This window comes from Sphaeramia orbicularis, chromosome 8 (assembly GCF_902148855.1).
Source record: "Sphaeramia orbicularis chromosome 8, fSphaOr1.1, whole genome shotgun sequence".
NCBI lineage: Eukaryota > Metazoa > Chordata > Actinopteri > Kurtiformes > Apogonidae > Sphaeramia > Sphaeramia orbicularis.
In genome coordinates this window covers 39,678,063-39,694,673 of record NC_043964.1, presented here as the reverse complement: position 1 = coordinate 39,694,673, position 16,611 = coordinate 39,678,063, and the positions used below count along the sequence as shown (strand labels likewise).

Below are 16,611 nucleotides of genomic sequence, written 5' to 3'. Positions count from 1 at the left end.
CCCTTCTGCAAAAGTAAACAATTACGTGGGTCCATTGTTTGTTAATGATGCATTCACGAACATCCACACACACACACACACACACACACACACACACACACACACACACACACACACACACCACACTATCATCATCCCACACTGGTGTGCTGATGTCACAGCCCAAAGACGGATTCGCTATGAAACCCCAGCAGTGACAAAAGGTTGCCAGACATTTTGTGTATTTCTGTCTGTGTGCGTTGAGGGGCCTTATCACCACTCGTCACATACACACATCACACAAAAGGCGCCTGTCTCACACACACAGCCTGTGGGTGGAGCTTTGTCAAATATTGCCTAAATTACCACTGATTTCTAATGCATGCCAACTCGCTTTGACTCATCACCTACGCATGTGTATTTGCATTTGTAAAGAAATACATCTACTGAACCTATAGAAAGTATTAGAGTAGACACTTTAGTTGTGTGCATTAGTCTATCCACTTTGCAAACATCCAAACTGGATCACTTTTAAAGGGTCTACAGTACGTCTACAGTGAGATTTATTGTTTACACAAAGTCTAAAGGTAATGTAATGCATTTCATATTGTATCTGGTAAGCCTTTGTGGCATGTGAAACACAAAGGTACGAGTAAACATGCAAACAGGACTATTCCTGGGTTTGTTCTGTTAATACCTGTATTTACAGTCTATCCACGCAAGTCTGAACTGAATGATTGTTTGACTGCCTGCAGTAAAACTGTACTTGCATAATAAATGGTCAATACAAGCGACAAACTGGTTGAATTTTCCTTTTGTTGTGTCTTTTCAGAGAAGGGCACCTGATCAAGCAAGTGTTTTTTTCACAGATGACTGCTGAAAACAAGTTAACTTTAGACTTCACTATGAAATCACAGTATTAATAGCAACGGGGTACCAAAACTATTTCCATATTATGAACGTTTCACTGAAATAAAGTACAATTTGTGGAGATTTTGTGTTTGTTTGCAGCAGCTTTGTGTAATAAGGTGCTTGAGTCAGAAGAGGGCAGAAGAGGCAAACAGATCAGGATCCTGAGACACCTCATAAGAAGTACATGTTGTGCTGGTAAATAATAAGTGAATATTTGTAATAGATATTAACCCATAAAGACCCAAACAGACACTGGTGACCAAGACCATTTACTGAAATAAACTGTTTAATACCTGTTGATCCACTAATCCTATCAATCCATGTAAATAATTGGTATAAAATGCAGTTTGCCATCTTTTCATGATCATCAAATATAACCCATTTGGACGTTCAGAGGATTTGTAGTGACCTTGGAATCACCGTCATCTTCTACAACATTGATTCGCCAGTAAAACCCATGGAGTTGGATCAATGACAGTAGATGAAGGCACTTGTTTTTATGTTCAATTAATGGTGTGTTTTACTAAAAAAGTCACTTTCTCTTCAGTTTTCTCCGTTTCTGATATGATAACCTTTGAGTTTACTCTGCGCTTTTATGAACATCTACATAATCAGTGAATTAAATATAGAAAAATACATGATTTATACTGAAAAAGTTCAAAATAAAAAAGATAATATTACAATAAATGGTGATAAAACACTTAAGATAGGTTAAATATAGAGAAAAAAAAAATCATTTGGGAACTGCCACAAAAGTAGTACTGGGTCTTTATGGGTTAAAGAACATTCTCTATAATAGTTACACATGTAGGAGTCACTGACTACATTGAGGTTCACTGTATTAATTACACAAAACAGAAGTGATGACATACTCTTCACAGTTTATGTGTTTTCCAAATGAGAACATTATACCTTTTAATGTGAAGACTTTATACCAGGGGTGTCAAACTCATATTAGTTCAGGGGCCACATTCAGCTCAGTATGATCTCAAGCAGGCTGGACCATTAAAATAACCAAATAATAACCAATAAATAATAATAACTACTAATGTTTCTCTTTGATTTAGTGCACAGGTGTCAAACATGCGGCTCGGGGGCCAAATCCAGCCCACCAAAGGGTCCAATCTGGCCCGCAGGATGAATTTGTGAAATGAAAAAATTACACTGAAGATATTAACAATATTAACAAAATCACTTAAATTCAGGTTTCACATACAGACACATGCAGTCCAATTAAATTTTAAGTGGGTCAGACCAGTAAAATATTATCATAATAACCTATAAATAATGACTATCCAAATTTTCTCTTTGTTTTTTGGCGTAAAAAAGTTAAATTACATGAAAATGTTTACATTACCAAACTATATGTTTACGTAAAATGTGAATAACCTGAACAAATATGAACAAACGGAAATGTCTTAAGAAAAGTAAAGGCAATTTTATCAATATTCTGCCTGTTACTAAATGTTTTGTGCAATTGTAATGCACATGTGTAAATGATAAACTGATAAACCGAGGCATAATATCGTTAAAATTGCACTTGTTTTTCTCAAGACAATTCAAGTTGTTCATGTTATTCAGATTTTAAAGGAAATTTTGTTGATATAACCCTGATCATAATATAATTTTACTTTTTTCACTGTTACGATTTTACTGGTCCGGCCCACTGGAGATCAAATTGGGCTGAATGTGGCCCCTGAATTAAAATGAGTTTGCCACCCCTGATTTAGTGCAAAAAAGTAAAAGTGCAATTTTATCAATATTGTGTCTCAGTTTATTATTTACACATGTGCATTACAACTTACAGATCACAGTGGATCTACAAAGATACAAAACATTTAGTAACAGGCAGAATATTGGTAAAATTACACCTATTTTTCTTAGATTATTCACATTTTTTGTGAAAGGATCATTTGTTAATGTAAATGTTTTCATCCTTTTTCAGAAGTTGTCATTATTTCTAGCTTATTGTGTTATTATTTTACTTGTCTGACCCCTTGAAAATAAAAAGTGATTGAAAATGAGTTTGACACCTTTGATTGTTAATATCTTCAGTGTAATTTTTGCATTTTGCAGATTCATCCCACGGGCTGTATCATATGTTTGTCACCCCTGCTTTATACCATGATGCCAAGTGTTGCATGTGATTATTGTTGTTTCAACACACTCATGGTTCAAGTTTCAGTCAATTAAACATGGTGTGATGCACCTAAGAGTCCTGGAGGCTTCACTGTCTCTTCAAAGTTGTTTGTCTGAAGTTGGTTTTGCATCAATTTTACAAACTGGTCATATTTTTATCTCAGCATTAGCATCACCAGGCTTTCCACATGGGATTCAGCTGCTTTGTGTATGTGTGAAATGTTGGGATAATGTTGATATATGTGCAAAAGGTGAGATTAGGACTCATAAAAACATGCTTTTGTAAATTCAGTTTACAGCTTGAAATCAGACTAGTGACCATTATTTCAGGACAACTCTTATAAAATAACTGAAGAAAATAAACCCATAACTGTAGCTCATGCATACAGGCACCATGCACAGTTTAGCTCACACTTAGCCATGCCATATGGAGCCAAGCAGCATCAAGTGTCATGCCTGCTCCACACAATGCACACCCAGTGGCCCGTACCTTTGTTTCCTCTTTGTCTTTACGATATAAACATCATTCCTCCTCCTCAGGTTATTCCAAAACAGAACCTCTCCATCCGCGATTCACTCTGACGAGACATCTTTGAGGCATCTTTAAGGCCTCACAGACCCTCTCCCACGCTCTCTAGTAAAGCCTCCCACTCTATCCCCCCTCTCATACACTAAAGAGATGCTGGTGAATTTTTAATGATGCTTTTGTGCTTGTGTGTGTGTGTGTCTGTGCTAGTGAATAGTGAGCATTGGCTGGGAGTCTATACTTTCTAGAAAAAAAAAAAAAAAGTGGTCAGGCTACATTGAAGACAGAAGGGTACTCTAGACTCAAACAGCTGGGCAGCAGGGAAACAAGGCAGTGGGTGGGGTCAGAGGTGACTGACCCCCACCTGAGGGAGGGATCAAGGTGTGCAGGATGCTAAAAGAGGCAACACTGTCCTTATGTGAAATGATGTATTTGTGGTAGATTTTTACCTCTGCCAGGAGGTATTGTGATCACTTTGCTTTGTATGTTTGTTTGTTTGCTTGTTTGTTTGTTAGCAACTTTACGGGAAAACTATTACAACCATCTTTACCACATTTTACCCACAGATAGATTGATTGATGTATTTATTTCGAACATGAATGTCAAACAGAAGAAAATAAATAAACAAAACACTTAAACATAAGACATATAATACATATTCGAAAAGGAGTGAGAAGAAGTATAACTTATAAACTCCCACCCCTTCTCCTTATATAATTAATAACAATAATAACCTTCCTAGTCTAATCATATCTATACACTATGCCATAATATGACTGATACTTACTAGTAAATAATTAGGTTTCTGGCTTTATATTAATATGAACAAATACAATACAATATAATATAATATAATATAATATAATATAATATAATATAATATAATATAATATAATATAATATAATATAATATAATATAATATAATATAGGCCTAGGCCCTGGGACCAACCCATTAAATTTTGGGCCAAGTAGGCCAAAGTTCAAGGTCACAGCAAGGTCGCAAAATCTCAAATTTTTCTATCTCTCATCACTGAGCAATTTTCAAAAATTCAAAAAAATTCAAAACGACTCTGAGTAGCCTCCAATTTGATACACCCTGTTGAGCCACATTATGTAATAAATTCCTATTATGTAATAAAAGTTCAAAATGTAATAAGAATGTCACGTCATCTTGTAATAAAGCCGCATTGTGTAATAAACTGACGCATTTTGTAATAAACTACCTCAACGCATTAAATAGTACATTTTTTCACATTATGTTGTAAGTTATTACAATTTGAGAAATTTATTACAAAATGCACTTAACACATTTTTATTAAAAAACAATGTAATACCATGGTTCATTATGTAATAACAATCCAAATTAAAATAATTTCAGAGTAATTTAGAAGAAATTAGTCACAGGAGCTACAGGTAATGTAATCAGATCTTTAACCACACAGTTTACAGATGTAAATAAAAATGCGTCAAGTGCACTTTGTAATAAATTTCTCAAATTGTAATAACTTACTACATAATGTGAAAAAATTTACTACATAATGCATTGAGGTAGTTTATTACAAAATGCGTCAGTTTATTACACAATGCGGCTTTATTACAAGATGACGTGACATTTTTATTACATTTTGAACTTTTGTTACATAATGGGAATTTATTGCATAATGAAGCTCAACACATCCGTAGCTTATAACAATATCTTGTATTTGGCACAAAATTGTCCACATCCACTGTGGAATGTGGACTCTGTGGATTTTTAATTTAACATTGAAAATCCCATTTACGACATATTTTTCATTATATCTCAACAAATATTGACTGGATTTAATCTAATTTGACATACACATGACTGGTCCCAAGCTTCAACTTTTTCTGCTGTATGGAACAACTTTGAAACTGTTTAATTTAAAAGCAAATAGCCGATCCACACATGCACACCGTTCGGGGTGCTTGGTGGAGGTTTGCGTTCTCTGAACATTTGTTTTTACTTGAATTAAGCAAAAAAAAATCTGGCAATGGAACAAGTGAAAATTATCTTGGTAAGATTTCTTGAAATAAAATTTTCCAGATCTATCGTCTAAAAATAAGTTCTTATATCTCACTTACAAGTTACTCTTTAGGTGATTATGTCTTATTTTAAGTGTGATGAGATATTTTGACTAGAAATGAGAAAAATACACTTGGTAAGATTTGGATTTTTTCAGAGCAAAATCAGGAGAAAAAAATCAAACCTACACTTTCATTTTGTATAGACTGTGCTAGATGTAAGGATACAGATTGGGCCACAGAAAGTCTGGTGTCTTGTAAACTATGTCAACCATATTTTTGTTAAACCATGACAAAGTAATGTGGCTCCAAAGATGGGAATGTGTGGATTATCATTTTCAGATGAAGAAATTTTCATGATTGAAGAAACTTCGCAGTTTTTTTTTTTTTTGCTTGATTTCCATGAGGTTGTTTATCTTTTATTAAGAATTTTTGTCAGCATTATACTCCTGGTGGAACACTTATGCACGGAATCCACATAAAATAAATGCAGTGAGCTATGTGTCTGTTTATGCTTGTATATGACAATTATATAAATGGATTAAGTTGTTCTAGTTCTGATGGATTTAATGCATTATTATAAAACAAAAGAACACGTTAAGTAAAAACATAAATATCTTAAAATATATGATCTAATTTCTGACTTGATATCTAGTAAAAACTATAATTAGCTTTATTAAATAAGAGTTAGTTATTAAAAACCAATCATGCCTTAAAGTAGTGAGACAAAAACAAGGAGCAGTTTATGATTTTATGGAGTTTATTCTTTCTTCTCCATTTCCTTCTGCATCTGCATACATGTGTTTTCATCAAAAGTTAAAATACACCATTTCCTGTTCAAACATCAAATCTGCGTCACTCCCTGTTTTCAACTTATTGTTTTTGTTAAATTTCATATACAAAATAAGAATGGAGGTTATTTCCATTGTTGTATCTCTACTGTACAGTAATCTTAGTTTTTTATTTGTTCTCATTTAAACTCCTCCAATAAAACAGTGATTCCTGCTCAGTCTCTCCTCTGTCCAATCTGGTTTCAGTCGTCCAATCATGGCTTTACTTCTTGACAATCTGGATGACATCCTCGTGCTCCATGATGTGTGTTAAGCCCACCCGTTGAGGGCTGTACTTGGTACTGGTTCCCTGGAAGAGGACCAGAAAACACAGGTCAAAATCCACCATGAACTGACTGTGTTTGGAAATGTTATCAGTACAAACAGACACTGAAATATATATATATATATAAAAAAGCTTGAAATACACAACGTAAGGTGAGCAAAATGGTACAAGTTGCTGTAAGACTATTTCAGGGTGCTTGCTTTTTATCCAAATAAAAATTCCAGACTTTTTCCAAAACTGCAATTTTTTTCCCAAGACCTTGACTTCATGTACTTTTATACTTGTAGTAAATGATGTTTTACAGACAGAAACGTTTTCAAAACATGACTATCACAAAAAAAAGCATGGATATCACACAAACAAGTTTCACTAGAATCATTCCAGTGTCAACCGGTTAGTGAAATCATATAAAGTTAAATACAAAGTTATATGTTGTAAGTTACACTTCCTCCTACTCCTTTTCAAGTATGTGAATGACGTCATATTTTGTTTTAGGACTTAAGTAGGATTACTTTGTTTTGTTGCATATTCGAAATAAACTGAAACTAACTAATATGCTTTCCTCATGTATTTCTTATCTTAAAGGATTATAAACCTTTGAGCATACTCTATAATTTGACTAGGACAGACATTTTTTCCCATACTTTATTCACAAAAAATTCCAGTTTTTTCAAGGTCCGGAAAACAGTATTTAAAAATTCCATACTTTTTAAAAAATTCCATACTTTTTAAGATTTTCAAGACCTGCACAAGCGCCCTGGTACTTACATTTGCTTTTGTGTTTAAAATGTTAGTTTATTCTGTTGTTTTCTGTGGTTCCGACTCAGAAAACTTTTTTTTTATCCCATACGGGCAATTCATTTGCAGCTTACCACAGACATCAGTCAACATTCAAAGCGCAATGTGACACACATGATTCAGTATACGAACACAAGAACATTGGAAGGCAACTACAAATAAATACATTAAATAATCAACAATAAATGATCAATAAATACCAATGCAGGCTAAAAGACTAAAAGACCCTGTTGGTTCTGCATTTCTCTGCTTCTTAGGTATAATGTAATGGCAAATAAATACAACTCGAAGGATCTTTTTAACATTATATACTTTGTGTTGACACAAAAACATCCAAACATAATCTAATAAAGTTCAGTAAACTGTGATCACATATGTTTTTGTTGTATAATAATCACATCATTTCAATCAAAGCATTAAAAATTGTAACTGTATTTCCTAAACTTAAAAAAAAGTTTTCAGCTAAAGATTGGATGAACAAATAAAGGCCTGTTACTGTGAACAGAAATAAATAGAAACCACAGTCAATACTTGAGAAAATGCAGAATATTACAATATGTTACATATTCTTTATTTAATCTAGATCCACTTTATGTACCAAGTATATCTACAACACAATAACCCCATGACTACAATTAACTCTTGGTTACTTTGTACAAATGGCATGGAGAAACAATAAGTAGACCAGTTTACTGATGAATTCTGGGAATGTGTGAAGCTTAATGTCCCCCCATTAAGACACTGTTAAACTCATACACATAACTTCATCCTGTAATAAACCATACTGAAATCAAGACACTGATGTAACTAACAACAATAGAGTCTATTATTGTAGACGTGAAAAGAGCCAGTCACAGAAAACACAAAACACATGAGGCCTGTTAGAGTGTTCATTTATGTCTGCATAGTAATTCACTTATTTCCTTTTAGCATCATTATGGACTGAACAGACGCCAATAACAAATATGACGCATGAGCCACTGTTTAGAGCTGGAGAACATAAAAGAATTTTTATCTTGTGCTGTTCACTCAGGGGAAAAACATGTTGAATCATAACTTCAGAACTGCATCAAAGGGAGTTTCATCTACAGTTTAATCTGTAGCTGAGTCTTTCTACAAGGGATTACAGAGATATTTTTATCAGGTCGCCATTTGAGAGAAAAATATACAGCAAAATATATGTGCATTAATTGTCCTGATTAAAAAAAAAAAGGAAATAGTCGTTTTGTGGAACATTTATGAATGTTGACCTCGGCAAAGACACACGAGAGGCAGCAGAGGCTTCAGTTGCAAAAGATAAAAAAGGATGCAACAATACTTCAGTGAATAAATAAAATAAATGAATAAAATAACAACATATGATATAACAATATGAATCAATGTCAAAAGACACAAAAGAGACTTTCAAAGACAGAGTGTTTACAGCAGAGTCCATAAAAATGTGAAACTATTGTTATTTAACATATTTTTGTAAGTTCAGGTCCTGAGGAGATGCTACACTTTTCTTTTTGAGTACTGAACTGAAAAAGTTTGGGAAGCACTGCTCTAATAAAAACACCAGGATTAAAGGTGTATAAGTCGTTGAACATATAGACTCTCAAATATATGGCAACTGCAAACTGTCTTTGTTTATTCTCCTGAATAAGTCAACAATGGGGAGGAGGTTTAAACTAGAGCCCGACTGATATGGAATTTTTGGGGCTGATGATCGGGGCTAAAAAAAAATACCTTGAATTTCCCTCGGGATCAATAAAGTATCTATCTATCTATCTATCTATCTATCTATCTATCTATCTATCTATCTATCTATCTATCTATCTATCTATCTATCTATCTATCTATCTATCTATCTATCTATCTATCTATATACCTACCTACCTACCTACCTACACAGGATATAGTAGTCTTATATTAGATAATGGGGGACATGTGAATTAACAGTTGCATCTTTATCTTTATCTCACAAAGATAATTTACACAACTTTAAAACGCTGTGTAATAGTCTTATATTAGACTCATATGTGACCTGTGGGGAACCATGCGTTGTAGATGTGGTAGTTTTTATGCTGGGGATAGCAGACTTTTGGGTAAAAGACTATATTAAGTATATAAAGTCTATATTTTATATGTAGTGACATAAAAATTGTTTGGTAAATCATTCTTTAAAATGTAAGCAACAAATAATGTGTAGCGTGTTTGTTGAATGGAAGTGAAAGTGCAACTGACATGCTTTACTATTCCTCCAACTCTCTGGGCAGCACAGACACAAAGGAGCAGCGAGCAACAGAATCTCCACACAGCAAAAAAGTTAATACAGGGTGGGGAAGCAAAATTTACAATGAACATTTAGTTGTTTTTTCTCAGCAGGCACTACGTCAATTGTTTTGAAACCAAACATATATTGATGTCATAATCATACCTAACACTTTTATCCATACCTTTTCAGAAACTTTTGCCCATATGAGTAATCAGGAAAGCAAACGTCAAAGAGTGTGTGATTTGCTGAATGCACTCGTCACACCAAAGGAGATTTCAAAAATAGTTGGAGTGTCCATAAAGACTGTTTATAATGGAAAGAAGAGAATGACTATGAGCAAAACTATTACGAGAAAGTCTGGAAGATACTATTAAAGAAGAATGGGAGAAGTTGTCACCCCAATATTTGAGGAACACTTGCGCAAGTTTCAGGAAGCGTGTGAAGGCAGTTATTGAGAAAGAAGGAAAACATTTTCTATTATGTCAATTTTCTTGTGGCAAATAAATTCTCATGACTTTCAATAAACTAATTGGTCATACACTGTCTTTCAATCCCTGCCTCAAAATATTGTAAATTTTGCTTCCCCACCCTGTACATCAGTTATATATTGACCGATGTTGATTAATTGGTGACAATCAGGCCCTAGTTTAAACACAGCAAAAAAGTACAGTTTTAGGGAGGTAATTTCCTCTGAAAACTGGATATTACTTACCCAAACCAGGGCATATTTGAACTGGCTGGCTAAGGTTCTGTGGATTCGGTGGCACTGCATGAACAGCAAAACAGACACAATTACTATCAAATAAACTGTGTGCATTGGTTATCTGTCTGTTATGTTTCCATAAATATTCTACTGACCACATGTTCTACAGATGCTGCTCTTCTCATAATGATGGCGTCAGCAAAGTCTGGGCGCTCTGAAGGAAAAAAAAAAAAAAAACCACAACTTGCTTTTTATTTAAACATAAATGTGACATCAAAAATTAATCTATTCATTTGATTGTACCTCCTCTCTTTTTGGTGTAAATACAAATCAGAGCCAGGTATTCCCACAACCTCTCCAAAAGGTAATCCAGGTTCAGTTTCATCCCACAGCTGCAAAATTCCACCAGAACAGGGAAACACAGGTAAGGTTTCACATACAATAACAGAGAATCACAGCATGTTGGCAGCTACTGATATTCTTCGGGGTTTTTTATACTGACCTGATGACAACACTGTGTGGTCTGCGAGCAAGACGGTCCACCTCCTCAATGGAGATTTGATCCACCTTATTGTAGACCTGAAAAATCACACAAATAGTATCACAGACTCAAATAAATACACACGAGACGGACAAAAAGAACATGCAGATTAAGTGCTGTGTTGCCAAAACCTTGTAATTCTGAATGTACTGACTTTTATTCTGTCATCTTAAAACACATCATATGATTTCTGTGCTTTAAACATTGTAGAAAATCCTCTTTGGATTAATTTGCATGAGTTGACATTTTAGAAGTACAAGGTCTTTAATGGGCAGACTGAGTAACTGACTGACATACGTATAGACAAGGCATGTAAACTCTGTTCCCAACTATGACATCGATGAACTCATCAGGTGTGCTGTCCTCCCTGAAGAGAACTTCTGCATTAAAGATTTCTATGGATAAAAGTTAAAGAACTCAACCACAAAATAATTCCAGTCATCACAGTCACAAATAAAACAAAAAAGAAAATGTCTGCAGGGTGAAGGATACTGTATTCATGAAGGATGAGCTGAACGAGCTTCTCTGAGCAGTGGGTGAGAGGAACTGTGGAGTTGTAGGAGAGGCCGCCACCTTTCTTTTGCTATTGGGACAGAATCAGATGACATTTATTTAACTTTACATGATATACAGTGTCCAACAGTGTCATCTACAGCTACTATCAAGACAAGAAACCAAATATTTAAAACAGTGCTGAGTAATGCTGAGATGAATCCTAATGATTGTGAACAAAACAAAAAACTCTAATAAGGAGAAAACAGAAACTGTACCTTAAAATAAATATTTGGTTTTGTCCTGTTGAGTCTGATGCCCACTGATTCCAACTCTTTCTCTAGGAGTGCTCTACAAAGGAAGTCAAAATTGACACTTGATTAAAAATACTCAAATATACATTTAAGCATTTTACATCCTCTTAACATTAACACACCTCTGGACATCTCCTTTAGTAGCATCCAACATCATGATGACAACATCTGCCGTCCTGGCAACAGCAATGACCTGACGACCTCTACCCTTACCTACAAGAAGTCAGGAGTCAAGTTATCACTGTTTTGATCAAGTTACTATGAGTGATTAAAAATTATAACATATCAATTCTTAATTCACACCAAAAGACACAAATATAGTCAAACACATACCTTGGGCAGCTCCCTCAATGATTCCAGGCAAATCAAGCAACTGGATGTTGGCTCCTTTGTACTGAAAAGGAGAAGACGTATGTGACACAGTAAATTACACCCTGGCATTATAAATGTGATATGTTTAGACGTTAATATATGTACCTCTATGACACCAGGTATGCAGGTGAGGGTGGTGAACTCATAGGAAGCAGCTTCACTGGCAGTTGAGGTCATCAAACTAAGAAAGGTGGACTGTGGGATACAAAAAAACCCTCTAAATCTTAAAGAAATAATTCACATTTTTTGTTGAATTATGTAGAAGGTTATAAATCATGACTGAGAAAGGAGACAATCATGCGCCTTGCTGACATACCTTACCCACAGAGGGGAAACCAATGAGAGCTACACGAGCATCACCAGATTTCATTACATCAAAGCCCTCGCCTTTGGCCCCCGCTGACTTGGAGGGCTCCAGAAGTTGAGCTCTGTATTTGGCGAGCTTGGCCTTGAGCAAACCTAAATGGTACTCAGTGGCTAAGGAATGAATGAAAATAAATAAATAAATAATAGTGTCTCAAAAGAGCAAACATGACTTATTCCATTTGTATTGTTGACTTGAATGATATAATATTAATGTGTTAAATGGTGGGTATTAGTTGAGAACACCAACAAATTGTATATTCAGGGTTTATTGCTTGGCATTACATAACTAACATAACTTCAAAAGTAACATTAAATTTATAAAATGTCCTTTATATGACTGATGTTGCGGTGGCCTCTGCTTAGGTATCACTTTTCCTCTTTGAGATGAAGGTAACACTGACAGCTGATAGAAACACATCTGGTTCGACCATGGTAAAGCTAATAGTTAGCCACACAGACACCTCTCTTACCTTTGTTTTTCTGTGTCCGAGAAATTTCTTTCTCTATCTCCGCAATTTTCTCCAATATCCCCATTATATCAGTTCGGGTAGACTACAACTTCTTTACCAAGGATAAAAAACAGAAACAGAAACGTGTCACACACTAGCTTTGTTAGCCACCCGCTAACCAGCTAACCGGCAGGACTAAACAGTTAGCAAACCACAACAAATTCTGCGAATGAACACTTAGAGTTTTAAATGGACATCCGAATACAAATCATGTATTGTCAAGACTTTAAAATCATATAATAATATAGTAATTTACACTTTTATAGAGGCTGCACTCGAAGCATGCACAGATCCGTGACATCACAAACCGGAACCACTTCCGTCCCGAGTAGAGTCCGGTAGAAACACGAGCAGCACAAAACTTTTGTTTCCGTGTGTCTTGTTTCTTACATCAGTCGGGAAGTGTGCAACCTTTACGTGACCAAGAGGAAATGTTAAAGAGCCGTAATGTTTTTAATAATAGTTGGATTTCATAAGCCATACGATAGGCGTTCGTGATCTATGAAGAAATCGCAGGTCAGTGCTGTTAATTATTAGCTAATACTCAGAGTGAACATGGCTGCGCCCACAGGACCAAGGGGATCCACAGCCTCCAGCCCACCAGGGTTTGAAGGGTTCCCGTTTCCAGTAACCGCCAAGCCGTCCGAAGACAGCTCCGGTAAAGAGCAGGAGTCCAGCGGGGAGGTGAAAAAGAAACCGTGCAGGGCGTGTACGGACTTCAAGTCTTGGATGAAACTCCAGAAGAAACAGACAACTGCAGCAGCACAGGTGTGACATGAGGTCATGACAGGTGGAGGAGCTGTGGGACTCAGACCTACCCCACAGTGGATCAACTTGGCTTGACCAGACGATTTCTTTGCGATTCAACACTGTTTTCATGAATTATAAATGACCTAGAGTGTTGTTCTCATTGTGCCTCAGTGCAAAGTAGGCTATGTCATCATGACAAGGCAAAATGTCCCATGGGTGACGAAACTGGGTTGAATCCTGTAATGCTAGAGCTTCTCAACATTCACTCTTGATTACATGAAATGTGTCCCCAAAACTAGTTTATTTTGAATCACATTTAATCTTCGTGTCTCTGATACTGAGAAATTATCTTATGCTCCTTTTGATGCTGCTTGAATGTCCATGTTTTTCTGTTTATCCCTCAGGAGACTAAACCTGCAGAATCTGAGCCGCAACCAGACCCACAATGTCCACTGGACAGAGAAGAGCTGGGTCGAAGCACCTGGTCCTTTCTACACACCATGGCTGCGTATTATCCTGACCATCCATCTGCCACGCAGCAGCAAGAGATGGGCCAGTTCATTAACCTGTTCTCCAAGTTTTTCCCTTGTGATGAATGTGCAGAGGACCTCAGGGACAGGTCAGATCAAGTTTTAGAAAGCTAAAAAAAAAAAAACAACAACATGCAAAGATTTGAGGGGGTTATATGTTGTATTAATATAAAAAAAAAAAAAAAAATCCCAAAAAAGGGGAAGTCGCATATCAAACTACATCCACAGCCATCAGAACACAAATTCATACTAAAACTATCCATCGACTGTATAACTCACTGAATAACATGTAAAGTTCATTGTTTACGAAATAACATTTGTGTTACAGTATCGCTGAGGTTTCTTCATTAAGCAAAAGCAGTAACGTTCCTGTCTCATCAGCTTCATTTGCATATCTCAGCAGATATTTTGCATAATGCCAGAGCTCTTTTCTAAACTCTAATAATAATTTTAGATGATTAGAAGTACCAATGCTACATAAAGCTCCTCTTAAGCATTTTCTCTTCCCAATATCAAGTTTCTCTTGTTATGCTACAAGGTGGGTTTTTTTGTTTTGTTTTTTTATACTTTATTTTTCTTGTCTGAATTCTGTACAGTACAAACATAAGGGACATTTGGGATAAACTGACCATAAAATACCTTTGTGACTAACAATTGGTTTTAGTAATGTGATGTTGAAATGAGAATTGTCCATTTCTCCCATTTATCATGACACTGCTCTTCTTGAGTCCTCAATCTATGGGTCAGATCTCCATCTCAAATATTCCATTCACAATTTGTAGCCAGTCATTAGTTGTAGGTGGCTCTAATCTGCATCATTTTTTGGAAATAGCCTCTTTACAGGCTGCTAATGGTATTTTAAACAAATATCTGTCATTTTTAATTATGTTATTACCAATAATACATTCGAAATACATCACCAATATGTTTTAGGGATTGCATAACCCAATATCTTAATAATTGTTGAGTTTAGGCTACATTATCCCAAAATGGTACAAGTTTAGGACATGCTACAAGGTGTTTTTAAACAGAAGTGAGACCTTTTTGATCATATCGTTTCCTGTCCACAGATTAAAAACCAATCAGCCGGACACTAGGAGTCGTCATGCTCTTTCTCAGTGGTTCTGTCGACTTCACAACGACATCAACGTCCGACTCGGGAAATCAGAGTTTGACTGCTCACGTGTGGACGAGAGGTGGAAGGATGGTTGGAAAGATGGTTCGTGTGACTGAGAGGTTTAAGGACTCAGCTGAGACCTGAGAGTCAAGAACTTCCTTCTCTGTTTAGGGGAAACTAAATATCCAGAGGAATGAATGATGTGTTTCATGTGGCTTTTTTGTGTGGTTAGTAATATATTTGATCTGGAAATAAAATGAAGGGTCAAATAAGGATTTCTCTCTGTTCCTCTAGCTAAGATCAAAACTTGGAGTAAAGTTTCACTGACTGATAATTGTTTCCATTTGAATTTTAATTCAGCTTTTATCTTTTAATTCCTTGCCTAACCAGTCCAGCATAAAATATGTTGTCTTATATTTTTTTAACAATATTTATTGATCTAATGAAGTCAGTGACTGATCAGAATTAACACTTAAATACTTTTTCAATACAGTTTGTCAAAGAAATATATATTTTACAGAATTATTTGTGTTGTGAGTTGGAATAGCTGGTCTTTCGTGAAATGAACTGTCAGTATAATTATGCAATAGATGATGAGTTGGTAATTAAAACACTTTGAAAGAACAATTTGAAGACGTTCCAGTATCAGTCAGGGGCCTTTCAGTCTGTAGCACAAATACTGACCGTCCCACCAACATGAAGTGTGGTTCCTCATGTAATGAACATTAAGATGACCTCTAGTGGTAGCTATGTATTCATATGTATTTATAGGTTGCAGCAGTTTGCCCTTTTCACAGCACATTTTGATGTTCACAACAGTGTGGTTTAGGTTTATATTATGACTGAAATATTATCCACTCAGCAGCAGCAGCAGATATTGTGAATGTCTCAGCACATTTGTAAAGGCTACTATTTGTTTGTGCTTTGTCAGTGGAATTACAGATTTGTCTCAGTTTACTGTGTATAATTAGTATACGGGTGGATTTGGACCACAGTGTGATAATAATCTTGAGTGCTGATGTTCATGATGATGAGTTTGTGTTTCCTTGTCTTTCTGTTCTTGAGGACAGCGTACCACTAGTTTTTATTGCTGGTGATAATATAAAATTTGGCACAACTGCATCACCATAAAACTTTGCTCTGGAT

At 35.6% G+C, this 16,611-nt stretch overlaps 2 protein-coding genes across 3 annotated transcripts; one reads left to right on the top strand and one right to left on the bottom strand.

Moving 5' to 3' along the window:
• Positions 1-6,342: 6,342 nt before the first annotated feature.
• drg2 (developmentally regulated GTP binding protein 2) lies at positions 6,343-13,407 on the bottom strand. 2 transcript variants are annotated; one of them, XM_030141935.1, is made up of 14 exons: positions 13,325-13,407; positions 13,030-13,120; positions 12,510-12,670; positions 12,299-12,388; positions 12,155-12,215; positions 11,944-12,034; positions 11,786-11,858; positions 11,508-11,598; positions 11,313-11,410; positions 10,977-11,053; positions 10,778-10,866; positions 10,630-10,688; positions 10,484-10,537; positions 6,343-6,740 (listed from the first exon to the last, which is right to left on the bottom strand). In XM_030141935.1, the coding sequence occupies exons 2-14, from the start codon at positions 13,091-13,093 to the stop codon at positions 6,654-6,656; spliced, it is 1,095 nt and encodes a 364-aa protein (XP_029997795.1). In that variant the 5' UTR covers positions 13,094-13,120; positions 13,325-13,407; the 3' UTR covers positions 6,343-6,653. The 2 variants fall into 2 exon arrangements, with proteins under 2 accessions (XP_029997795.1, XP_029997796.1); XM_030141936.1 differs by having other exon boundaries at positions 13,030-13,117.
• Positions 13,408-13,443: 36 nt separating this feature from the next.
• Positions 13,444-16,587, top strand: gfer (growth factor, augmenter of liver regeneration (ERV1 homolog, S. cerevisiae)). The gene is made up of 3 exons (XM_030141937.1): positions 13,444-13,836; positions 14,223-14,437; positions 15,419-16,587. Exons 1-3 carry the CDS (start codon positions 13,624-13,626, stop codon positions 15,579-15,581), a joined length of 591 nt encoding a protein of 196 aa, XP_029997797.1. The 5' UTR covers positions 13,444-13,623; the 3' UTR covers positions 15,582-16,587.
• The last annotated feature ends 24 nt before the right edge of the window (positions 16,588-16,611 follow it).